Genomic DNA, 26,663 nt, shown 5'->3' on the forward strand with positions numbered 1-26,663 from the left:
TATTAATTGTATTCGTGAATATTTCAAAAAATAAAGTTAGTGACCTCCTTTACCTGTTGCTGTGCTTCACCCGTCAGTTGGGTGAAAAAAGGCCATGACTTTTGAAAAATAGACAAAAACTTGAAGAGCAACACTCGTAGTTTTTGTTAAACCTACAATTGGCAAACTATGGATAGAATTGATGTTGAATAAGCGACTGCAGGGTGGCTAAACAGACACTCCTGGTAATTAACCAACTTGACGTAATTTCAGTATCACAAAGCAGAACACCAAAATGTATAACATAAGCCTTTGAAAATTGCTTATGTTATAAGCAATTTTAGCTGGTGTTTATATTTTTGTTTAGCTTTGTCTCCAAATTAAAATGATTAATAAATTACCTACATACCATTATAACAAAAGGTGACTAAGTATTGTTTAATTAAACCCAGGTCCGGCTTCATGTTTAGCGTTTTTGTCCTACTGGATGGTATTGCTCTTCCCTAGTCTCAAATCTAAACTGACACCGGCACCGCCCCCTTGCGGAAGTGCAGCAACAAACAGCATTATTATGGCACAGGTACTGGAACTTAATGGCATCTACCGGACCACAGTCCAGTCCGGTAGATGGCGGTAAATGCACCTTAAGTTGGTTGCCATCCGCCAATAAAACACAAAAGAAGAATAACTTAACACTTTACCCGAGACTTTTGTCTCATTAGCAAAATGACTCAGGTGCTCGTTTGAGAATTTGCACAAATAAAATCAAGCATAAGTGGCTTCACGTATGATCTTTGATTTGACTATCAAAAAGTGTTGCTACGACGAAAAAAAAGGGATAAACTTTTACCTTCGTGCAGATGAACATGGGGTAGTTGCGGTCATCAGTTTCATTCATTTGGACATGAGGTCGGCTATAGGCCTTCATCCATTTCTTGCATTATTCCAGACTGCGTTTGGGGTTTGGAAATGTAATAAATTGTAGTCCGTCCTCTGGATAACGGCTGCTGGGATGTTCCCCACGGGCAACGTTGGACCACAATTTCCTATTTTTTTTCCCCGAAATCTCCATGACGTCAGCACGTTAGCAATGACAAACCCCGGCACCGTCGAGGCAGGTTCAGGTCCTCCAGATAAGGAACACGTGCTTCCAGACAAATTGCGACCGCCGGTTGTCACGTGCTTAAAAACGCCCTAGAATGATTGACAGGTGACGTCATGTTAATTACCTCCATCTGTCTCCCCCATAACTCCAACCAACTTCCCCATTCCTGTGGAAGACGGTAACTTAGAGCATGATGCTGCTGCTGCCATGGTTTACTATAGGGATTGAACATCGGGGGTGATGTATCAGTTTCCCCCCCATACAAAGCATTTTGGATGATAATGTTTCTTTGTTCAAGTGTGAACATTGGCAGATTAAATTCTGAAAGTTAATTTAGGCCCTATCTATACGTTTTAAAATTAGGACCTTGCATCATTTTTGGTCTATAAACACATTGTCAAGCAGAATTAAAGTTGAAGCATCTTTTTGGTGAGGTTTAAAGGAAAAAAAAGTCAGACAAAGATAGGGATATTTGCTTTAATTTACAGCCAATGTGTCTTAAAGAGAGAATTACACACCAACCCATGCCTCGTCCTCCCCAATACTTTTTGCAAAGAATACACATTCACACCTTTGGTTTTGCTAGCTTATCCCAAAACAAGTCAGGCTTAAAATTGGTTATCCTGTCAAATTGGTTTTGAGTAGAAATACTATTGGCTGTGGGTTAATCTCTTGGGCGTCTGTAACAAAAGACACCTGTCATCCTGAGCTTTAATCATAGACTTGGTCTGCTAAAACCAGCTGGATCCTCCACCCACCAATTTATATATAACATACTTTAAAATACTTATAAATTTAGACAAAAGCCAGTAACCATGGAGATATAAAAACAGGAAAATACTTATGGGGAAAAAAACACACAAACACACACACACACACACACATTCCAGTACCATTATTCAAGAACTGCTGTGATATTTTTGCCTAGTTTGGCCCACCACTAACAAACCTGGCATACTTTAACCATTGGCCATTTTCCAAAGCAAATCACAGGCTTTTAGATTGATTAATGCAATTTCTGCCTTCCATTGCAGCCAGCTCCTGGTATTTATGCAATCTAAGCATAACATGAAAATGACTGTACATAAATGGTGTTAGTCCATTTTTCCTTATTGGATATTTGAGTTTTACCTTGCCCCCCACCTGCCCCACTCCACCCATTCCCCCTCAAATGTGTGGTTTTGTTTATATTTTAAGTTAAATTCTAAAGCTATGAAAGAATGGTGGAACATTAACTGCATGTCGGGAAGTGAGATCAAATTAGTTTGGGTATAGGAAATGGAAAAATCTTAGAAATAAAATTCACTAATGGCACTGTACACAAAGAAAATCTGTTTTTAAAAAGCCAAGTAAAACATTTAAAAAGTTAAACCAAACAACCAATGGGCGAAAAAGTATCCCCAAATCATACATATTTCATTTTTTGTACACACTGTGGCTTGTATCCATCAGTTAAGTATTGCTTCAATAGATGGCAGCATGACACACTGCTAAGAAACACCTTTAGAAAATGTACAAAACTTGAGTCTGTGGAGTTCCTGTGGGAGGTTGGCAACCACATAAAGTGCTTAAAGTCATTCATGTGAACAGCTGGGCCCATGCAACAGTATGCTCAGCCGGCTGCTAAGAATAGATAAAACTCAGAAAGACTTGGACTGAACCATGCTAAAATGTTCTGTTTCCAGCATTTCTAGCACTGCAATCTTTCCTGCTGCTGCTGCTGCTCCACACATCATGTTCATCAAATGTTTGTCTCCTTTTTGATCCATTCTCGGAACATGGTGACGCGGGTGTAGACTCCGGGCTTGTTCCGACGGCCACAGCCCTCGCCCCAGCTCACAATGCCGGCCTGGAACCACTTCCCATTCTCCTCCTGGCACGACAAAGGGCCTCCAGAGTCTCCCTGGTGAGCGCCACAGGTGGGCAAGTAAAATCATCACGATTGTGTTTGGTTGTGATGGCACAGCAATTACAAAGGTGTGAAAACTTCTCGCTTTCCTTTCCAAGGGAAAATTTTGCACGGTCTCACCTGGCAAGCGTCGACTCCTCCTCTCAGGAATCCACTGCAGAGCATCCTGGAGGTGACCTGTTGTTCAGTTATGACCTGGTTGCACACTGTGTCATTGATGATTTTCACTGTTGCTTCCTGCAGCATAAATGGCAGCGAAGCTGCAAAAATGATAAGAGAGGGGTCAGCGGCTCTGGCCATGTTAGCTTATTGTTCATGGCCAACATTAAAGGTGTCAATGGCCTGGATTAGAGGTTGCTAACAGAGGGTTATGAAACGTCCCTTCGGAGTGGGAGTTCATGTTGACTTATGGATACAGAGGATGTCTCTTAAGTGAATGGAGCAGATCAGAAAAAAAGGTAAGGCAAAAGGGAAGCGTGACAAAGCAGCAGTAAAGTGTGTCATGTTGGGAGACATGGGAAACAATACGAGCGACAGTATAGGCGAGGAAGGAATCATGATTAGGTGAGATGGAGATGAAGGAAAGTCAATGGCTTTAGGAAACACCACGAAGAAAAAAAATATGATGAAAGGCTAAATTAGCCATAACTGAGAGCCAAAAACATTATTCAAATTTGCAATAATAAAAAGTAAGGAAAAGAAGAATATGGCCATAATCCTACAGAGAATTCTTACCAGTAGCTCCTTCCCGGAGTGCGCCCCAGCCCGTGACAGAGCAGGACAATCCGGCAGGGAAGACATGGGAGGGAGAGGGAAGGCAAATCGGTTGGATGGTGTTGCTCCACGTCAGCACCTCTTCGAGCTCCAGTAGTGCAATGTCATAGTCATGTGTAATTTCATTGTAATCCGGGTGAGGAATGATCCTCTTCACTCTACGGCGCTCAGCGACCTCTGTCATATATTGGTTCTGCAAACCACTGTATGTAAGCCAGTTTTTGGGATCACTATGGCTGTAAAAGCATAAGAAACATGAAGTAAATAATTTTCTGTGCCTTGCAAAAGTATCCACATCCATTGTGTCACAGTTCCCAACCCTGGCCTTAAGTCTTTCCAGCATCAAGAAAGGTTTCTTCCAGGAATTCACTGCTTTAACTTCTTCTATCTTCCCATCAACTTTAAACAGTGGAACAGGTTACATTAACGTACAGAGTTACATTCACCGTCCAGCTCTGGGGCCACCCTTAGCTCACCTTATGGATGAAACCAAGTGAGGCGAATTTAGCTTTTTATTTGTTGCAATCTGTACCCTCCCTAAAGGGTAGTCTAATCAGTTTCAGTCTGTTTATGTTTGACTGCCGGCAGTCACACGTAAACATGGCTATGTAAGCTACAGTATGTGTGTGTAAGCAGTTAAAAGAGGCTAAAAGAGATAGAGGAAAAGATAGAACCTACAACAGAGTGTTAGAAAGATTAGGCCCAATTTCAAGGAGTCAAATTACGAAGTCAAATCTCTAATGTTGTGTGAAAGGTATAGCATTTTTTTTTATCACTGAAGGTTAACGGTTACTTAATTGTGTTATAAAATGGCACTATGTGCCTAAAAACTCATTGCCCCTTGAAAGAAAAACATCCCCACAGCATACTGCTGCCACTCCCGAAAGGTATAGATTTTGTTCCACCCTGACCATAAAGGCTAAATTTGTGGAATGCATAACAAACGGATTTGCTGTGAACAGAATCTTCAACTTGAACTGTGAATCTCTGCCGTTTTTCTCTCACATGTATGCTCTGCTTGCACAGTTCAGGTAGATGGTGAGCTCTTGGTAGTTTTTCCATTTGTGTTAAGTTTCTGGGAACTTTCTGGGACCATCTGAAAAAACTAGTGCTTTGGGAGATGTTTATAGCTTACGTAGGATAAAGTTTTATAACCTTGCCCCTCAACTTCTTCGCAATTTTTTTACTTGGTCTTCATAAAACTATCTGTTCATCAATGTTCTTAGTAAACTTCTGAGGTCTTCATAAAAGTGTTGCATTAACGTGGGATCAAACTATGTGCATGTAGATTGTTTGCTAATTAGGAGACTTGACAGTTTGTTGCACTGGATTTAATTTAGGCTTACAGTAAAGCAGGCCTGAAAGCAAGGGGTCGATGTTTGCCTCCGATACATATTTTCAAAAATATATAGAAAGCCATGTATCATTTTTATGATACAGAAAATGTATTACTATTTTCTGTTGGCCTACAAGATATCACAACAAAATGTTTTGAATGAGATTTTGATCATGTAAAAAGTTCAAGGGCATTGTTTTTATGCAAATAAATGTGTGCTGTATGCAATGCTTGCACTAAGGTCACTAAATGGATGTGAAACTGACTAAATGTCTCACAATATTAATATTTAACACCTTGCGATGGTTATGTCCTAATTAACTTAACCATTTCAGCATTGTACACAAGTCTGAAAAGAAAAAAATCAAGCTCCGCAGCCGTCATAAATGAATGTATTATGACCGTGTTCAAGCTGAACAGAATGGTTAGTGCACCACCAACAGGCTGCTGAGGTGAACACAGTAAGAAATGCTGATTTGTAAGGGAGAGATGCTGCATTTGTTGTAGACTGCTAGTATTTTTCTTTCCAGTTGAATCCACCTTGGAAAATGTTAAGGTATGATGTGAAGAGGAGATCTGAAAAGTTGCTTTGTTTTAGCTCTGTGCATTCCTGTAGGTGCAAGACATCTGTGACTCACTCTGGGGTCATGTTGTTGACGAAACAGTGAGCGGCGGACAGGAGCCACCTCTCTGAAATGACTGAGGCGCCGCACTGATGGCTAAGCTGCAGGAAGTGAAGGCTGACCTGCCAGGGCCACGCCCCAACATCAGCGTTCTGCCCTCCTACGATGCGGTTCATCTTGTAAGGCCTGGTGCCGCAGTCTGGAATGCAACAGAGAAAGGTTTCAGAGAAGAAATGAAAAATGCTATCTCCATCCATTCTATGGTGAGGGGGGGGGAAAAAAAAGCAGAAAATTAAACTGTCTTTATTGAACACTGACACAATGCCAGTCATTGTGGTTGATGCTGCTGAGTTCTTAAATCCCAATGAGATAAGACAGTAAAAATGTGTAAATAAAAATTAAAATAAAATGCAGATGCACAAATATATATATATATATATATATATATATATATATATATATATATATATGTGTAAACACACTTGGCCTGGGCTTCATCTTCCTAACAAATAGCCCAATCTAGCAACTATAATCTTGTTTGAAATTGACGAGATTAAATCCAGCTTCAGCCATTAAAAAAAAAAAAAAAAAACACTGAAGAGTCCAAGAAGGAGAAAGATTCCTCACCACATGATTGTTCATCTGAATTATCATAGCAGTCGTTGACAGCGTCACATTCGGCATTCACCTTGTTGACACATTCCCCGCTGGCGCACTTAAAGCTGTAGTCAGAGCACAAATCTGGGGCTGCGAAAGGGGGTGGAGACAGGACCCGAAGTGAAAACACACATTTAACCGGTGAAATACTACGCAATCAGTGAGGCTTCAGAGTGAGGCTCCAATGCACAATGTGCAGTGATTGAGCAGCAGATTGCATTGATTGGGCGTATTGATTGGGATTAAGGCCTAATATGCCTCCTTATTCACAGAAGTGAAAATCAAAAGGAAATGCAATCGTGCCCTCTGTGAACGTCTGTGACTGCAAGAGGGGAATCAGGGAGAAATTGATGAAGACTGAAAAGGAGAGTAGCAGGAAATAAAACAAAGAGTAAAAAACAACAGTGAAAAGAGAAATAGTTTGAACTAAGACAAAGCCCTGAGTGAAACATCTTTGTTATACCCACAACCATGCTGAGGTGATGTTTTATTTAAGAAGCAAAAAAAATAAAAAAAAAAAGGTCTTCTGCTTACAGCCTTCGCATGAGGCCTCATCACTTCCATCCACACAGTCCTTCATTTTGTTGCATTTGACATCTTGAGGAAGACAAACTCCATTTCCACATCGCCACTCGTTTGGCTGACAACCTGGTGTCGACGAAACAAGTTTAGAAGGAAGTTCTATCAAAAACAGACATTAGCAGCAAAAGAAAGGCATCAGTATCTGGCTTCATCTTTATTGCAAGTATTAGGATTTGAAGTGATGACACAGCCTGGGGTCAGTTACTGGTTTCAAGATTTACAAAGTTCCTAAAAAGTTTAGTTTCAAAACGGCTTATGATTTGATCATATCATTTCTACACTTTGAAGTGCTTTAATGACCTGCCAGAAAAGGTCATTAAAGCCTATCTACCGATAAAAATATTCATTGGTAGACAGAGTGATGCTGCAGTGCCTGTTGCTGCACAACGTAGGTCAGCTGGCTGATAGAGGGTCTTTTCATGTTTCACTGACACTAACAGGAAAGAAGAACTTAACTAACTCAGCTTACAGTATTAGCAGTATTAGGAGCATACAAAAGATTAAAGACAGGATGTTTACCAAACTTATGCCATTATTTAAACCTGGGCCAATTTATCACAGATTGAGATCCAAAAAGCTACAAAATTAGAGCCCGAGCTTCAGAGCTTCTGACTGCAGAAGCTCTGAAGCTTAAAATGTTTTTTTTTTGTGTGTGTGAAGGATTTTTTTGTATATTTGCAATATAAATCCAAGAAGTGCCTGCTTTCTCTTATTTCCCCTGCTAATATCATGGCAAAGTTTTTCCTTGATAGCATGGCAAAAGCCGAATGACATATTTGCAACCTGTAAAAACATCTGCAATGAAGCAGGAGATGTGCAATTTAGAGTTGTGTGCGTGTGTGTGTGTGTGTGTGTGTGCGTGTGCGTGTACTTCTACACAGAAAGGAGCCCAGTGCAAGGGCCCTGATGATGACCTAATATACTGACACGCAGATAGTGAATCGTTAATTTCAGCTACTTGGTAACATCCTTATTGATGGAGCCAGCGCAGTAGCAAAGTCTATAGCAGCTGCACCACCAAGACCATGGTAATGAATTACTTGGTGTACTGCCAGCTTGGTGCTGGCATGGTTCGGTTTTTAACTCGGAATGAGGTCAGTGTAGCCAGAAGTCCTGCAGGTTCTCTGATGAAGCCATATATGTACCTAATGGCTATGAATTACTAATAAACAGCAAGGTTACTCTCGCATGGACTTACAACTTAGACATACCATCAGCTTAATAATAAACCTCCACTAGGACCTCAGCATCAAGGTTTCATGCCATCTTAAAACAGTTGAGAGAGAGAGAGAGAGAGAGATGTGCCCCAGAAGAAATGCCACTTCTCTCTGGAGATGAACTATAGTGATCCTCCACATTGTGGTTGATTTTCAATGTCGTGTTTTGGTCTGCTTGGAAGTCCGGTGCTTTAAATAGCTCTGAATCGTGAATGGAGAGATTCATACTTACTGCATAGTTTCTCGTCGCTCATATCTCCACAGTCGTTGGAGTTATCGCATACGAAGAGTTTTGATTTGCACAAACCATTGGCGCAGGTAAACTGGTCGCTGTCACATTCTAAAACAAAGGAAATTTGCACATACAAATGAATGAACTCGGAACAACAAAACATGTATTGGCTGCATCAGATAGTAATAACTGTACTGCAAAATAAAAGCTGAAGAGTTTCTATAAAAATATCAAGAACATGAAGCAAAAAAAAAAAAAAAAAAAAAAAACAGCAGTAAGAAGGAAAACTGCGGGTCTGATCTGGCCCTTGCTTTAAGGTAGCAAAAATCCCATGGTAATCACTATGTAACATGTTCTGAGTGTTTAATTCAAAGTGTTCATTGTGGAAAAATAATTTAAATTATAACTTTTGGTAAGTTGTGCCTGATTTTCTGACTATTAGCACTAAATGATTTCCTGGAGTCTAGAAGCGTGGCACTGAGGAGAAGATAAGATATGATCTGGCTCGTAAAAAACACAGCTTGTCATTTTTATGCTCCTCAGATTTCGTTATCTCAGGACAGATGCCGGCTAAGTGTTTCCCCCTGCTCCTGCTCGTTTTGCTGAGCTAAGCTAACTGGCTGCTGGCAACACTTACCAGGCAGAGATGAGAGTGGTATCCATCTTCACATCCGACTCTCAGCAAGAAGGCCATTATAAAGTATAGTTTTAAAATAAGCCATTTCTTTTTAAGAAATGAGAGGAGGACGTGGGGAGGGAGGGGGCGTGGAGACGAGTTTATTAAAGGAATAAAAAGTCTTGCCAGATCAACTTACTGCAATTCCTCTCGTCGCTCATGTCGCCGCAGTCGTTCCAGCCGTCACACTTTCTCTTTTTGTCAATGCAAAAGCCATTGCTGCACGTCCACTGGCCAGGGCAAGCTACTCATGTAGACAGAAGAAAGGGACATAGGGAGGCAGCAATGACAAAGTCAGTTGAGAGGGGAGCGATAGCATGTTCACAGCAGGCATAAAAGAGCTGATCAGGGCAATTATAAATCAATTTTGATCAAACAGAGAGCCAACGTTGGAGCAGAAGGGACACTCCTGTCTGACAGCTACAAATAAAACAGACCCACTAAACAAGCTCTCTGCTAATTAGTCCACCTCTTACATTTCAGTCCTGCAATCTCCAAGTCTGTGTAAACTGCTTTCGCTTTATTGTCAATAAGCCTTAGTCTTTTTGTCTATCAAAGCACAAAATTACTACCTTTGTTGGCACTGTAATGGCAGGCTGAGAGCGTCACTGTCATGTTACAACACTTCACTCATCTCGCAAATAGTGGGTGTATATGTGGGGGAGGAAAAACAAGAATCAACTTACGGTCAGCCGGATTGATGGTTTTGTACGTTGCATGGAAGCCCTTGTCGGTGTAAGACTCATCGGAGTGGAAGATCACTTGGAGTTCATTAGACTCACTGGTCAGAACGAAAGGTGGCTTTTCTCCACAATATCTGAGACGCAGGACAAAACGGTTTGAAGATGCCGTTGTGTTGGATTGCACAAAAATGACAGAATTTGACTGTATATTGAAAGCACCATGGACCTTTTAGGTTAAACCCCCTCTCCAGATGCATAAAATTAAATACACTTTAATTTTTTTTTGCTTTAATTCAAAAAGCTGTATCGAAGAAAGCAAATACTTGTGTATTGTGATTTGTAAATCCTGCTCAGGGGGACCAAAAAGATTTACTTACAAAATTTTAAGCCAAATAAAAATCGTATGCGGCACATTCGAGCCCAGCGGCGGTACTCGTAGTGATTCACATGTGTGGTATTGGTGATCAATAACTTAAAAAAACATAACTCAAAAGTCTATTTCTGTTCAATATTCTTCAAAATGGAAAAAATAAAATGAAGGAAAATGTCCTTCAGGTATTTATTTGTGCTCATAAGTCAGGAAAGTGTGACTCATTATCAGCTGCTCGCCCAAATCTACAGTCACAAAATAAAACTTTAAAACAAGTGGAAATCTGACAAAACAGGCCCAACAAGGACCAAAGTTTATCTTAGCCATTTACCAAATACCAGTGATATCCCTGAATGTAAAGAGAATTATAAAACAAATCCAAAACATCATAGAATGAGAAAAAAAAATGCTATGTGTATTTTAATACTGTATATGCAAGTATCTCGTTACAGCAAGCATATCGATGTGCTTCACATATATTGACATGTGAAGCATGACAGTGTGTCCCAGATCCTTGTTTTATGCTTTGAGCTGCGTCTCCAGTGCCACCTGACACTGACACACATTTACAGACCAGTAAATCAAGTCTTACTTCTTCCCCATGATTTCCACATAGTCTTTGTGACACCTTTGAGCATCTACGCCCGGCTCTTTCATGCGGAACATGTTGAATGTCACACGTATCCTATTCCCTGCAGACACCTGCAGCAGAAAATTTCAAGTGACTGATTTGTTGCAACATTATTGACCAATGTGTCACCTACACGCACAGAGAGAGACACGCCTCTACAGTTAAGTGCGAACACAAAGGCAGTGACACATCAAAAGTGGTTTGTGGGTGTACAAACATAGTCATATCCACTTGCATGCATGTCCCCCCCCCCACCCCCCAAACACACGCACACATACAAACAAGCCACACACTCTAAACCCTGCAGCTCAGCTCAAGCTGCAGCAGCAACAGCAGCCTGACACATGAAGATAGAAGAGGTACTGAACAGCTTGGCTTCGACAGTGCTGGCTCAGCAGTCCTCTCATAGCAGGCTAAGGATGGAGGAGAGGAGAGAGGTGTGGTGCAAGGAAGGAGGGGGCAGACGCGGAGGAAACGTGAGGTGTGGGGTTGGAGAACGAGATTGTAAGTCTTACAAACCTTGATAGTCCACGTGCAGTTCCTGGCGGGAGGATAGAAGCTGGGGTAAAGCGGAGATGTGAAATTGTCTTCGTCATTAGTGAGGACAGCGTCACATTGGGAAACTAAAATGCATTATTATTATTATTATTATTATTGTTAGTTGTCATTTCTTTACACTTTAAAAACATATAGAAATATATGGCACCAGTTCAATCATTTTGAATCACTTTGAGAAATATGGAGTTTCTGGTCTTTTTTTTTTTTTTTTTTTGATATCCAAGCCTAACTCGGTAAAAAGACTTTGATTTTAAAGCTGATTTCCAGTTTTAAAACTGAGAAGAATTTTAGCCACCAGTGATTTAGTCTTTGGGCTGTAGACACAGAAATGGGAAATTACATCACTTATATTTATTGTGAGAAATATGATGAGAAAAAAAAAAAAAAAAGAGTTATTTATCGTGATCGTTAAAAATATCTAGAAAGCCCAGCCAGTTACATTTGAGTTAAATTATTTCAATTCAAATGTCAGAATGATAAAGATCATGTTTGGAAACATATTAAATGTAAAATGTGTGGGAATCCTGATTTCAACAACTGCATAAAATACTAATGATCAAAAGAAATGTATGATATCCTAAAGATTTTACCTATAAAATCATGTTAGGTACTATGAACATGAGGAAAATTTACCTTCAGTTTTGGGTATGATTTTGTACTGCGCCTCAAAGCCTGGCCTCTGGACAGAGGTGTCAGCAATGAAGTTAATCAGCATGATGTTACCGGATGACACAACGCTCAAGGAGTTAGTGGGGGGCCTTTGGCCACATTGTCTGTGGATAAACAAGGGAAACGGACCAGTAAAGACACGTTCTAACCGAGTTCCAACATCCAAGCATATATAATTTTCTCCATGCTCAGAGCATTTATACTGCAGAAAGTGGATCTGTAACACACAAGTGTAATTCGTTTTATTCAACAAGATTAAAACATCAGCACATTGCTACAAACATAAAAAAAAAGACATTTGAGAGGAAATCAATAAAAGAGCTGTCAGTGGGAAAAAATAAATAAGAAGAGTAGTAGCAGCACTAATACGAAATTGCTTAGGTGGAGTTTCTAAGTCAAACATTTGTTAGATTAACAAAAAATAAATAAATAAAAAGTTTGAGCAGGGCTATAGAGGAAAAGCCATGAAGGTGTAAATGACGTTGCAGGAGCAGCAATACATTCACCTCCTGGAGAATAATGTCATTATAGAGTATTATATTATGGCTCTCATAAACCCCATGTCACCTTGAATAAAGCCCATCGCTCAATACCATTATAGAAAAAAAAAATGTTATGCATCACTCGGTAAGGCCGTATTTGTTTGGCATTGGTTTCTGAGTTTAAAATTGCCTGCAGCTACAACTGATGTTGCATTCAGTATCTGATAGATTCATAAAAAAGCGACCTCCCCCACAGACAAAATGCAATTACACACAGTAGTGTAGTCAGATTCAAGTTGGCATCTTTCACAGATCTGAAAGGAGAGGTCTGTCTGAGTCAACTTAATCTCACTCAGGGCTCGAAAGCTGACAATAAAAAAGGAACGTATATCGCAGAAGGCTTCAGAAGCAAATAAAAAAATAAACGTAATCACAAAACCAGGAAAAAAAAAAAAGGAACGAAGTGGAACATGTTCCACCCACATGAAAACAACTTTTATTCTAAAATCCCTGTGCAACATTTCAGTCAAATACAAAGTGATTCATGGAGGGTTGTCTTTTGGGAATCACTACTCTTTCAGGCAAAATAAACTAGACAAATTCTGGTTGAAGCCCATGAAACAAAAGCTGCTACGCATGGTTAACACAAAAAAATAAGAAAAGAAAATCCCTGCCATATCTAGATGTATAAAAGCAGAATTAGAAAAATGTAACTATAATTAGATTCTTGTTGTTTGCATAAGTGTAAAAAATTAAGTAAAATGCAGTCTTCTAAAAGTATTCATTATGCCCTCCAATAAAAAATTGAGAAGCGTAGCATGGACACAAACACCACAAACTCCCATGACTCCTTGAGCATTTTGGTGAAGGTAAAGATCTGTTCCTGTTCAATGGCCTGAATAAAAGCTATACTGCTCCTCCTAATTCTGAGGTTGACGAATTTGTCAGAGTTTTCTTTCCCATATCCTAAAGTTTAGGACATGTTGGCGGCTCAATGGTTGGAACACGTTCTCTGGTTCGCTCTCTTAAAATCTGGTACATCCACCTCAGTCTGCCACCGTGTGTGGGATGTACCAGGCCTCAAAGCAATACTGAAGAGATTTGTGAGCTACAAAAGCCCTGCAAATATCATCTACCATTGTACCCAATCACTAGAAAGCCGTCAACAGTTCCCTTATTTCTGCCATGGAGATGCTTCCCTGTGAATCCTCAGATTAAGTGCCCTTCTCCATGGTGAGTAGACTGAGAAGATCCTGCCACTGTTCCCTCCCACACATAAGAGTAATTTCAGTTCAGCCTTCAAGTTCCCTTCCCAACCATACACACCTCTTGTCAATCTCTTTGTTTCCACTCCTGAGTTGTGTGCATTTGTTGCAGAACTTTCTTAAAACAAACCAAAACAATTTCTTCATAGCCTCTCTAAATTCCTCCCACATCAGAGTTTTTTTGCTTATGCAACTATAAAAGCTGTTAGCCTTCTGCCCCCTGGTACATGCAACCTCCAGAGACAAGAAAACCCTGAAGAGATTCGTAGATAATGGCTTTCATCTTCCACCAACTGGTAACCAAATGGATCGGCACCAGTGACAAGTGTTAACAATCCTGAATATGGCCTATAAATTATATATATAACATTATTATTTAAATTATATATATATATATATATATATATATATATATATATATATATATATATATATATATATATATATATATATATATATATATATATATATATATATATATTTATTTATTTATCCAGAGAATAATTTCTGTTACATTTTGTATAGCCCTCACATCTCCCAAACTCTCCAAGCACTTCCACCTCTACTTACACTGTGATGGCCTGAGAATCATCAGGGCTCAGAGAGTCAAAGATTGAGACAAAGTCATCGCTGCAGTCGTCTTCAATGTGGAAAATTGGAAAACTGACTGATATGGCGTTCTCCTCTGCTGCTCGGATTTGCCACTGACAATAAGATTGTGGCTTGTAGCCTTTAGGGAACCCGGGGGATGTAAATCTTTGCTCAGCCGCAACTGCTTCCAGGCGAAAGAAGCAGTCCTCTGAGAACAAGAAGAATATTGCTCAAATCAAACAGGTTAAAAGGTAACTTGTACCTGGAAAACATAGTTTGATGAATACTTTTATAACTAATAATGCAAATAATGTTTTCAGTTAAATCAGGCACATGGTCTGCTATTTTATGTAATTATAAGACAAAACATTGGGATAACTTTACACTTAGCCTCTCAGCTATTATAATAAAGCAACCTAAACTAACTGCTACAAGGACAGCAATCTTAGATGAAAACGACGCCTTTGCAGTACAGGACCGGGCCATCATTTGTTAAAGACTGGCAGGAGGGCGAGCATCTAGCCAGCTGGAAAATTACAGCAGCAGGTGATTGAAACAGGACATACTGTACTCACCCGTGGGTTTCCTGGCCATGCGAGCATCTGTGACTGGAGACAAAGACATTGGGGTGGGGTGACAGGAAAACATGGGGAAAAGAGGTAAGAACGGGTCACCAAAGTTGTGAGGCTGATAGAATTTGATGTATGAGCCTAAAATATTTGGGTTGCACATTTTCTGTTCCATTTCCCTGCGGTTAAGGGAACTGGTGATGGTGCGTACCTCTTTCTGCTCCATCTCACCTTGCCCTACAGCAGCAAGTCATACATCTCTGTCTAACTATCTGGGACAGCAACATCAAAATTGTACCAACAGAAATCATTTTAAAGAGGACCAAAAACCACAGAGTCACAAGGGCCAGCACTCGGCTGACGGCCAGGATGTCGACAAATGCAAGGCGAGTGCTGAGGAGACAGAAGGAAGAAAAATGGCTCTCTCGAAGCAGGCCAGGGGCCTGGCTAATATCATTAGAGGATCCAAACAGCATAAAATGTGCAATCTCAGATGCAGCACAAGCTGAGAGTGGTCTGCCTTATCTGTTATTATCTTATCAGCACAACTCAGAGCAACCCACTGTGATACGGATGCAAAGCGAAAAGAAAAGAAACAATGACGAGACATGACAAAGACCTTGTTCAGATCTTTGTTCGCAGCATGTTGTCTTTTTTGATTGCTCAATGTAATTATCGAAAGCCAGTTAAAGCTTACATTTAAGGGCCTTCTTACATTTAAAAGCTTTCCCCATACACCTGGTTCTGAAGGTACTTACGTGAAGCGGTAATTTCAAGAACCTTGAGATGATCAAGGTTGGACCTAGTACTTTGTGGCGCAATGCTGTGCTCCAGCGCATCCAAAACCCGCTCCTCTGAGAACTCTGGCACAATCTCCAGGTCGTCGACTGGGATCTCAAACTGAGACCAGTAATAGGCTGTAACTCCTTCACTGGTGTTTAGAGATACGAAAAGAAAAAAGTTGAAAAATTTATAAAAAATAAAAATAAAAAATATCAGACCAGCTTAAAGCAACTTCAAAAAGAAAGTTGTGAAAAGATGTTTTAACTGTCATAGTAAATAACTCTAATTTAAGAGAAATTGCAATCTGGATGTGAGACAGTGAAAAATGCACTGCGTCTAATCCTTAGGCATATGAAAAAGTGAATGTCTTACCTAAAGGCCGTAACTGCAGATCCTGTGTAATACTTGGCGAGGAGTGGATCATTCTGGTAGCATTTAACCAGCTGTGTAAAAAAACAAATGGTTGAAGCATATTTTAAACTTTCAAGTATAGCATACCATTAAGAATGGGCCATTTTCTAAAGTCAAAGTATACAATGATTTTCAAATAGAGATACGGCTCCGAAACTGTTGCAATTTTACATCGTCCTGCTGCTGGGAGTCTTGGTAGTGTTTTTTCTGGATTGATTCTAGTCTCTTCCATCTCCAAGAAGACTAGAAAGAAGTACGTTTTTGTACGTCACTTATAAGGATATATAATTTTATTTCTAATCATAAAAAACAGCCATTACAAGAGTCGTGTTGTGTGAACTAAAGAAGCAACAGACTATCCCTTATGATGAGGTACTGCTCTTAAATCACATTTGGCCAACTATGACTACTACGTAGTCAATGCGATGGATTGGTGACCTGTCCAGGGTGAACCTCGCCTCTCACCCGTTGACTGCTTGAGATAGGCCCCAGTCCCAGTCGCAACCCCGCAAGGATAAGCACAGTAGAGAGTGAATGAATGAATAGATAGATGGATGGATGGATATACAGACGGACAACTACCAAGTGTGTTAGGCAGCTGACGGCTATGATTTTCAAACGTGGAACTGGAACATCATCGAGCTCGAGGCCCATGTTCTAAATCAGGCATGAATAAAACACAAAAATGGCCACCGGTGCTTGAGTTTAGTTCATCTTTTTTAGATCACGCAAGATGTCTTTGAGGTTTTTAGTGCAGAATGTAATATTTCAGAGTTATATTTATAAAGAAAATATTAATTAAGAACTTTCTGCTATTCTGATTACATAAGTAACATGCCTGCATTAGTTCGAGTGACTAAAAATATGTTAATCATAAGAATGAATTATAAGAAACCGTGTTCTTCACACAATGAATGCTGGAGACAGGCACCAGCCCCGTAAGGAGGCCAGGAGGAGGGGGGTGGGTGGGGGATAAGATGCATGAATGGATGTTTAATCAATTTATAAAAAATGAGTAAAAAAAATTCCTTAAAATAATTTTTGTTTTACACTCTATGCAAACTTTATATATTAAAAAGCTTTCTAACAATTACCTAGTCAAATTCTCACAACTTCCTCCTCATGTCTGCATGACATTCTCATCTGTAATATTTTTTCACTGAAGAATATGTGCTCAAAGAGCAGGAGCCTTTTGTTATCAACAAGCTCCTGAGTGGTAATACAGCATCCCTTCCAATGTTCAGGAAAATCACTCAAGGAATTTACTGTTATTTTTATTTCTTCACCCACTCAGAGGTACCTTAACTCTCTTCTGCAGTCTTAAGAGATGGGGTCATTTAGACCCCGCAAGCCTTTTACCCTGTGTGCAGTCCGGTGGAGTCGAGCTGACCCCACGTGTGCTTTCACAAGATTATTTTTTTGTGTGGTTTCGGGAATCGAGGGTCTGACTGGACAGCCCTCCTGCTCCCCCGCTGTCCGACCGTGACATTTGCCACGCTCCTCCTGAGCGACCACGGGACCCTTAAAGCAGTCATTTTGCACTGGGAGGGACATTTTAGAAAGCAGTCGCTAACGGCATTCAAAGTTAATGTTTTCTGAGCGAGGACAACTAAGCGTAAGGCATTAAAAGCAGCAGAAATGTGTACAGCAGAAGAAATACATGAGACAATCTGGATGCCATACTCACAAGGTCTTCCAGTGTTGAAGCTAAAGTGTTGAAGTCTTGACTACTTGTATTCTCAAGCTCTTGGTCATAACTCACACCCGCCAGCTTCATATGACCACTGAAAAGTTGCACTGATGGTTTTCGTTGCATACTTAGTTTGCCCCAGTTGTCATCATTAACTGAGAGAAGGAACACAGATGAGAGTCAATTGTTTGATCAACAAAATGCTTTAAGATGGCTGCTACCGATGAAAGACAAAACGGGGGGCCTTGAAGCGCAGTCCTCAAGCTTTACAGCACGACCTCATGCTGTGGAGACAGTTTGGCTCTCGTGGCAATTAAAAACAGCCACTTGAATCAAGATGGTGTTTATGGAGACTTCACAGGCCTTTTTATCAGTCTCTGTCTGCGTAAATGACAAGAAAACTGTGCCATGGCTCATGACATTTTTCTCCTCTGCATTATTAAAAGGAGAACGTCAGAGCTGTCAAATCGACTAACACTAATGGGAAATTAAAGTCCAAACATGCCACTCTTACACTCTCGTATCAAAGAGCTCTGCCTTCACAGCAAGTGTAAATGATCCACTTTGCGCTTTGTGATGTGCCTGTTTTGGCAGAAGGGAATGCATGCAATGTAAATACACGCATCTCTTATTTCTATTAAGCAAATCTATGCTGAAAGTTTAGGGTCTTCCGCAGAGTGTCCAAACATCTAAATATTTGCGGTCCCTGAATATCTGCTCCATTAAATAAACTAGGAAATAAGTTATCACTACTTACAGATGAAGAACCAAATGAGGAATGCCGCGACAGCCAAGACGGCAAGAAGCACCAGAAAAACAGCAATCAGGACGCCGAACTTCTTCTTGGAGGACGTCGTCGAGGACGTCGTCAAGGACTTCGGTTCATTGGTTAGGAACACCCTATTCTCTTGGTTGCCGTTCTGGGGATGATGAAAGGAAAAGGTGGGAAAAAAATTATCTTAGCAACAATATAGAGCTATGAAAATGTATTAGTTTCGTTACAGATTTCTTCTGTTTTTACTTTTTTGGTCATACTGAACTGGATAGCCCCATCCAAAAGCACAATTTTGCCTGGCTTCTTTTTTTTTTTTTTTTTTTTTTTTTTAGAAATCATTCAAGGTTGGAATTGCTGGTGTGTTTGAACCACTGTCCTGCTGTATAACCCACATGACCCCAAGTTTAACATATGAACTAATAGATGAACTTTCTCCTTTATTATTTATTGCCTGAAAGCATAATTCATGACTATCAGTTACAGCAAGTTGCTAAGCTCTTGGAGGAGCAAAGCAGCCCCACACCATCACAATACTATCATGTTTGAATGTCTGTATGAAGGTTGCAAAACTTAAAAAAAAAACATATATTATTTACAAGGGTTATCTTTTTCTGGTATTTTTTATGATAAGAAAAATTTAAGGAAGAGAATACATATTACCTGAAGTGTGAATACGCATAATAGTGATATGAGAATTATAAAAAGAAAACATTATTAATTTATCTAAACGTTAGCTCAGAGAAAGTCAATCTATAACCAGCAAGTTTCCCAACTTAGCAAAGTGGGACACTATGCTGAGTTGAAAAAAAAAAAAAAGAAGAAAGGGATTTTCTCATTAAGATATTAGAGAGTTAGTTCGAAACCGGTTAAACTTCTGCATGCAAACGTATTGCAATGGAAAGTCTAACACAAGAACAGTCACAGTGTCATCGAGGAAAAGAGTTTTACAGTGAGACCCAGCTGTTGTGATGCGACACACCTTGTTATACTTTCTAGGACAAACAAGCTCTGACAGGATGCGTGGTTTGCTTTTTCTCCGAAAACCTGTTCTGCAATACTGACAAGTCTACTACCACCCTCAGAACTCCATGGCAACGTGCTTTACATACATTCAAAGACTGGATGATAACTAAGTGATTGGGGAAAATACAGGCATGCTGCTTTAAGAAGCACTTGAAGGTAGTTTGCGTGTGTTGTTGAGCTCTCTCGAGTGGGTGGACGTAGAGAGAAAGAAAAAAAAAAAAGGTTTTGGCTGCTCAGTAATCAACACACAATGAATTCAGTGCCTGCAGCCCATGAGTGAAGAAGCTAGAGTGCCATTAGGGATGGAGAATCACTTTGGTATTAAATCAATTTGTCAGATGTGCTGCTCCTTAAGATGGGGGCTCAATTACTTGAGCCTAGATGATAACTCATGGCAATTAAGGTCCATTCCTGCCCAGTTCAGGCTTCTACACATGCTCTCTAATTGGAATCTGCAACAGCAATCATGGGCCAGAATGAGGAGAATCATTAGATAGAGGGTCAGCAAGTGCCCCAAGGTTCTTCTACATCAATCACCCTGATCACGGCCTAATTATACCATTACATATGCTTCATCATATCCTGTTCTTCACGACTCCAAAGACATACCATCCCGCATGAGCATTATGAGAAGTCTCTCCCTCGCCCAAAAGTGTTACTTAATTTCAAAGAGGCGACAACAGCCCATCCTATGAAAGTGTTTGACAGGAAATCAACTTGAGCCACAGAGTTGCAGTTGGTGCTACGCGAGTGTTGCTGTTTGGTTGAACTGGTTTGACAAGACAAGCTGCAGTGAGGTGTGGTTAAAATGAAGCTGTTCTGGCTTGTTGTGAGTTTCTGCAAGATTTCAACATATTTTATTCACATGCAGTGACATTCATTCAAATTTGTTTCTCTCTAAACTGTAAAACCTTTTCTGCCATTACCTGACGACTTAGCCATATTATTAATGCATACTTTTTGTACCAGTTTTCTTTCTATTTTTCTGGTATTTTATCAATTTAAATACTTTTTTTTTTTTTTTTTTTGCATTTTTACTGATCTCACATTACGTTTGTTGTTCTGACTTTGCAGCACTTTGGTGGAACATATTTGTTCCAAAGTGCTTTCTAAATTAATTTTACACCGACATAACATGAAAAACAAACCCCTGACATCATTCAGATGCTATGTGGTCTATTCCATCTGAGCCATGTGAAACACTTTATCAGGCCTTGTTAAAACTGGCTTGCTTTTAAAACTTCATTCCCTAACGCCAGGAACAAAAAAACTATTCCTGCAAATGACAATTCCTGATCATAACAAAAACATGTTAGTTTCACAGACTTCATCCTACCCACCACACGGGTTGTTTATCTGGCATATCATCAGCTCAAAATTTTCACATACAATGCTTTGCTAAAATATTTAAAAGGTGGAAGAAAAAGAGTATATCATTTATTTATTATTTTTTTTTGCTATACTTAAAACCTTGACACCCATATGTATTCTGCCGATTTTACACACAACAGATTTTGACAAAATCTGCCTTAAAAAGTAATCTAGGTAATTATAACAGAGTCCATCTGTGTATAATTCCATCACAGTACTAATGCAACTGCTCTGTGAAGGCCTCAGAGCTTTGCTGTAGAATATTAGTAAATCATGTAGACCAAGGGTGCCCAAGTATAGTCCTCCCTCCAGAGCTACCATCCTGCAAATTTTAAATGCATCCTTGTTCCAACACACCTGAATCAAATGAATCAGTCATTATCAGGCCTCTGCAGAAATGAAAGACTGCTGATGAGGGCATTCAGTAATTTGATTCAGGTATGTTGGAGCAGGGATGCATCTAAAAGGTTGCAGGATGGGAGCTCTCAGGGACTAAACTTCAGCACAAATGATGTAGATCAAGCAACCTATCCGACTGGTCATTCATGAAGATCCACAAGTGAAGACATCTGCTGAAAATACTACTTTCATGCACAAAGCAAATGGACTGAGGAAAGGACTCTGACCAGATGTGACCATACTGTATAGGAAAAGCCTATAAACTTTGGCTTAAAACTTAATTTCAACCTGTTTTCCAGTATTTGCTTGATAGTCGTTACGTGACCTCAACATTCCCATGAGCGTGTTGCAGGATTGGGCAATATATTGAGACTATGCCATTATTGCAATATTACTGTGCACAGTTTGAAGTGCAACAACAGTTGTCATAACACTGTGCAACTTGTTGTGAGGTTTCTCAATGTTAAAGACTTGAGTGTCCGAGATGCTAAAGGTTACCGAGAGTGTTGGAAGCCTCATAATAATACATGCAAAAAATAAAAGTAGAGTGAAGACAAAGTAAATTGCATAGTTGGTGCAACCAAAACTGCCTTTGCATTATTCTACGATACCAAATTACCAGGACTTCTTACCGTAATATTATGAGTCAGAGGGCCTCAGGACTGATTGGTCTCAAAGTCCCTACAGCATCTATTTTATCCTTCAGTTGGGGCTGCAGCACTTAACAGTTCATCCAAAGTTATTTTTTAACAAAACCTTTTAGGTATCCAAGTTGTTCTGATCTCCAAATCCCCAATAACTTAAGGTTCAGGTTCGTAGTATTATACATGCTGACTCATATTTTTATTTCTCACCCATGCAAGCTAAAAAAAAAAAGAAAGAAAGAGCCCAGGAATCATATTATGCTGGTGAGTATGTCTCACATGTAATTTCTGAGTATTTCTGTCAGGCAGGTTTTGCCCTGTTTCAAAGCAGCAGTACGTCTGCCACCAATCTTTTTTCATTTCCAGCTTTGTTTGGGTGTGAACAGCACACCATCAAAAAGGAATCAGAAATGCTACACCTCCATTGTTCAGGGCTAAGGTCAGTGCTTTGTAAAGCTGTGAGACGCATGAAAGCAAAACCCTCGGCAGCAGCTGTTAACATAGCAACAAACCAAACTGCTACAACGTGGCCAGGCTGTTTTCTTAATAATTATGTTTTTCACAACCAAGTCTTTCTTCACAGCTCATGAGTTTTTCTTAATATTACTGATTTTATGTTACTAAATCCACATGAGGACTTACAAATAATTTGGAGGCGTCACAATTAAATATTATATTCTCGATACATGAAAACTAAGGGATTCTTCTCACATACAAAAAAGCAGTCCTAGATAATTATTTACCAACTGTCCCACTGTGTCACCACATTAATCACAGCATTCCCATTCTCCGTGTTGAAAACTCGCCTCATTGTATGTGGCAAATCAAATATTAACAAAAGAAAAAGGAAATAGCCCCTTGGCAATAGTTTGATGTAAGCCACTTTATGAAGAAAAAAAAAGCTATTTTAGATTAAAAATTAGACATGAAAAAACACAGAGTGACAGTGGCTGAATGAGATCATCATAGAATGATAACATTGAGTAAAAAAACCCCAATGCTACTTGATATTTGCCCAAAAATTAAAGCAAAGAATAAACAATGTGTTAAATAATTTTACATTAAAAAAAATAGAAAAGCAAATCTATTTCCACTGCTGCTAAACTTTTGATAAAAAGTCTCATTAGTAATCTAAATGCTGTTAGATGAATAATGAGACAATAACAAACTCATAATTGTTGGTGAATTAGTCAGGGCAGCTGCTCAAGTTGAGCCTACACACGGTTGCATAACAAATTTCTAACTTTAGATCTAAAAACAGCATTATCTTAATGATGGTGACGGGTGGATGTTTTTAGATTCAGAATCATAATTGTTTTTGCTATGCAAATCTACCCTAAAAGCCAAACCGGTCTTTCATTTAAGCGGAACAATTTGTACGATCCTTATTTTTTTCCAGACGCTGACATCAACACGTTGTGACACGTGGGGGAAGGGCACAGTGACACATAAGTCAGTATTAACTAGAAAACTCTCTTGTCACTCTCACACTTTTTTTCTGGCACTTTCGAAAAAGAGCTGTAAACTATGAATAGAATCTGATGGTAAAATTTCAAATTTTTCAAACTATGTTTTTAAACTTCTGCACGCCTAGATTCACGCCTGGCATCAATCTTTTGATGCACGTCACTTTTGTTTTGTCTTTCTTGAGATTTAGAAAACATCACAGGTTGAGCAACAAGGATTTGCACAAAAAAATCTTCCCCAATTAAGCAGATGTTTAGTCCATATTTTTGTTTTATATCAGAATGATCACTGCGGCTAGGTCACTCAGAAATCAAGTCACTTCAACAAAATCTGAAAATGTTCATTCTCAACCAGACGACTGTGATCAAAAGTCTCCAAACAAGAATCATCAGTTTTGCAATATTTCAGTCTTTTTCATAAACGATCCTGCATTCCTTAGGTTATGATGCATATTTATTTATTATCTGGCATTTGTTGGATTACAACTAACATTAATTATTATGACATAATACAGCTAAAGTGTATAATAACCCAAATATTTTTGTTCCCTGTAAGGAAAACAGTTGCTCTTGCTTTGAGCCTGTTATTGTGTAATTCCCCCAGCTACATATTTAATAGCTGAATCTGTTTGCATGGAGCAGCCGGCTTATGTTGCACCACCCTGAAACTTCAAATCTGAAACTTTGCATAGGTACCTGTCTATCTGGACTTTGCTTTTTCCACCGTTACTGACACTCTGTGATATTATTCAACAGTTTCTAACAAGACTGAAGCACAAGGACAGATCTTTGCATAATCTCTATGCTCCTGAACTCCTTGACCTGTAGGTGTTTTTGACACAATTCAGAAGTTGCTGCACGGCTTAATTTCTGAACTATCGAAAGCCTTTTTCACAAAAGACCTCGATATACCATTGTAACACCTGACTCCCCTCCAGCTGTGCTGCTGATACCTCACAATTATCAGTTGTGGAAGAACAATAAAAACAAGACAGCTTGAACAGTACTCACAGTTTCTTGGAAGCACATTACGGCTTCCAGGCAAGAGTTTGACTTTAACTCAGCCTGTACATGCTCCACAGAGTTTCAGGAAGCTTTACTGTGTATATTTTAGTTCAAAGGAAATATTAGCATCCACGTTTTTCTTTAACGAAGCTGTTTTTACTCTGTGACCAGAAAATCAGTGGAGGTATTTATTTTTTTGACAAAATCACTAATGGCGCAATGGAACATATGTATACATTTTTCATTTATGCTCTACTTCAAGAACTTGATCAGAGTTTCCAGAAGATTTCTAATTATTCATATTTACTCTCCATTTGCGAAGCTTATAAACATGACATCAGACAAAGATTTAGTTTTTTTAGCCACTGGTTGCCAGATTAGATAAGGACCCATATTATCTCGCAAGAAGATGCTGCGAACAGTCTGATAAGACGGATAACAGATCTACAAAGGCCAAGATTTCCATACATACAAACATTAGGAGTTGTATTGCTTTATATTAGTGTATAAATATCCTCGGAAGGATGTCAGGAAAAATTATTTTATGTCCTAAAATTTCAAATGTAAGTCAACTAAAATGGGCTAGACTCCAACTGTAATCTAAAACTGAGTCATCAGTGCCTTTCAGTTAGATAAAGAAAAATACACACTGAATTGTTTTGCCAGACACATTTTTTATTTTATTTATTCATTTTCTACTGGCAACCTTCAACCCCAGACCTAAATCCTCCAGGCAAGCTGTGGCGTGAGCAGAAGAGAAGATGTCTGCAGGTATGAGAAGCAGGGGTGCCAATAAATATATCACCGGTGATTTTGGTCAAATAAATACCGTTTCTTAAGGTGTGAATTCTTCCCTACTAAAATTAATGTTCTCAGGTTGGATTCATCATAAATTTTCAGTGAAAGATGGTCCAAGTGAAATAAAAGATAATTCTAAAGGCATTTTAGTTTAGCAGTCAGTCCTTTAGTTTCCCTATAAGATAAGCAGCACCGTCTCCCTGTGTGATGAATTACTGCAATTACACCAAACAGAGAGATTCAGAGCTAAAAGAAAAGCATAAATCAAAAGGTTTTCCGCATATCTACACAATGAGAAAGCTGAAGCGATCGCAGCTCAACCAAGCCAGCTGCTCTAATCTATTCTGACATAAGAAACAGCCAAATGGGTGTCACAAATACACATTGACAGCAACAGAAATCAACCTACCAACATATGTCCACACCTTTCAGAATAAACAAAAAACTTTTCTTGTAAAAATGCAGCAAATGGGATATATATATATATATATATATATATATATATATATAAAATCTTCCCCAAAATACTTAAGAGCAGCTTAAGCATGTCAAAGCATATTTTTCCCTGTGTATTAAGAATCCTAACTAAACACCAGGAGGTATCCTTCAATATGAAAAAAGTTAATTCCACTAGAGAGAAGACACAAATATCTGAGATGAAACATAATTTATTTAATAAAAATAAATTAGCATCGACTGAAACAGAACAACTCGCACCTCATCTGACACCAAATCCTATTTATCTAATTATATTATGAGCAATGTGAATAATCAATCTCCATAAGTATAGATATACACTTTATTCAAAGATGGTTTCGTAAATGGCAAAATTTCATATACGCTTTGACATAAATGTGGACAAATGAATGACATTTATCTATGCGGTAGGTGAGGCCGCCGGAAGCACACCAAGGGTGTCAACCTGCAGTTTCGATGTGGGGAATAAACTGCTGGGAGAAAAACTGTGAGACGTGTTTACTGTAAGAATCAGTCCGCACCGTCTGAAACGCTGAGCTTAAACAGGAGACCCCCCGGCAAACTTTATCGCGCCAAAACTTTGTGAGGGGAGCGATTCATAGCAACAGTGACAACGACAAGATAAAAACAAAACAATTACTTGCGTCAGGTGCGACAAACTTACGCGATATGCGGCAGAACTCATCTTTGAAGACCAGACCCAACTGAAACCCGACAGGAAAACCGTATCTTTCGTCCAAAAGGGGAGTCAAATCAAATAAAAATAATAATATGAGCAGTCCCTCAGAGATTAACCGAAATCTCTTCCTGTGTCAAAGAGCTAAGAGCATTAAACTACCTGAAATCTTCTCTCACACACCTTAGCCCCGCCCACAATACCTGCCGCGAGTCAAGCCAACTCCTCAAATTCCGA

At 39.3% G+C, this 26,663-nt stretch overlaps 2 protein-coding genes across 3 annotated transcripts in view; both read right to left on the bottom strand.

Moving 5' to 3' along the window:
• Nucleotides 1-26,663, bottom strand: part of kmt2bb (lysine (K)-specific methyltransferase 2Bb) — a 386,582-nt gene that overhangs the window by 219,061 nt on the left and 140,858 nt on the right. The window lies entirely within an intron of this gene.
• Nucleotides 1,548-26,602, bottom strand: st14 (ST14 transmembrane serine protease matriptase). Of its 2 annotated transcripts, none has more exons than XM_015008271.2 (19): nt 26,415-26,602; nt 18,550-18,712; nt 17,790-17,947; nt 16,064-16,134; nt 15,667-15,839; nt 14,915-14,947; nt 14,319-14,547; nt 11,966-12,105; nt 11,294-11,397; nt 10,736-10,845; nt 9,777-9,907; nt 9,230-9,334; nt 8,415-8,522; nt 6,918-7,031; nt 6,354-6,473; nt 5,742-5,925; nt 3,729-4,003; nt 3,114-3,253; nt 1,548-2,987 (listed from the first exon to the last, which is right to left on the bottom strand). In XM_015008271.2, exons 1-19 carry the CDS (start codon nt 26,433-26,435, stop codon nt 2,826-2,828), a joined length of 2,541 nt encoding a protein of 846 aa, XP_014863757.2. In that variant the 5' UTR covers nt 26,436-26,602; the 3' UTR covers nt 1,548-2,825. The 2 variants fall into 2 exon arrangements, with proteins under 2 accessions (XP_014863757.2, XP_087870193.1); XM_088014067.1 differs by lacking the exon at nt 26,415-26,602 and adding an exon at nt 20,005-21,699 and having other exon boundaries at nt 18,550-18,717.

This window comes from Poecilia mexicana, unplaced genomic scaffold (genome assembly GCF_051168715.1).
Source record: "Poecilia mexicana isolate PSO_F unplaced genomic scaffold, ASM5116871v1 scaffold_16, whole genome shotgun sequence".
In the NCBI taxonomy this organism is placed as follows: domain Eukaryota; kingdom Metazoa; phylum Chordata; class Actinopteri; order Cyprinodontiformes; family Poeciliidae; genus Poecilia; species Poecilia mexicana.

Bases quoted from the DNA above. Each gene is read 5' to 3' on its own strand.
- st14 (XM_088014067.1), bottom strand. From the start codon at position 20,080: ATGATTCTCCTCATTCTGGCCCATGATTGCTGTTGCAGATTCCAATTA. The intron at 16,135-17,789 runs GTGAGTATGGCA...TTTTTTACACAG, and splicing joins CTTCAACACTGGAAGACCTT to CTGGTTAAATGCTACCAGAA. The intron at 15,840-16,063 runs GTAAGACATTCA...TCTAAACACCAG, and splicing joins TCTGCAGTTACGGCCTTTAG to TGAAGGAGTTACAGCCTATT.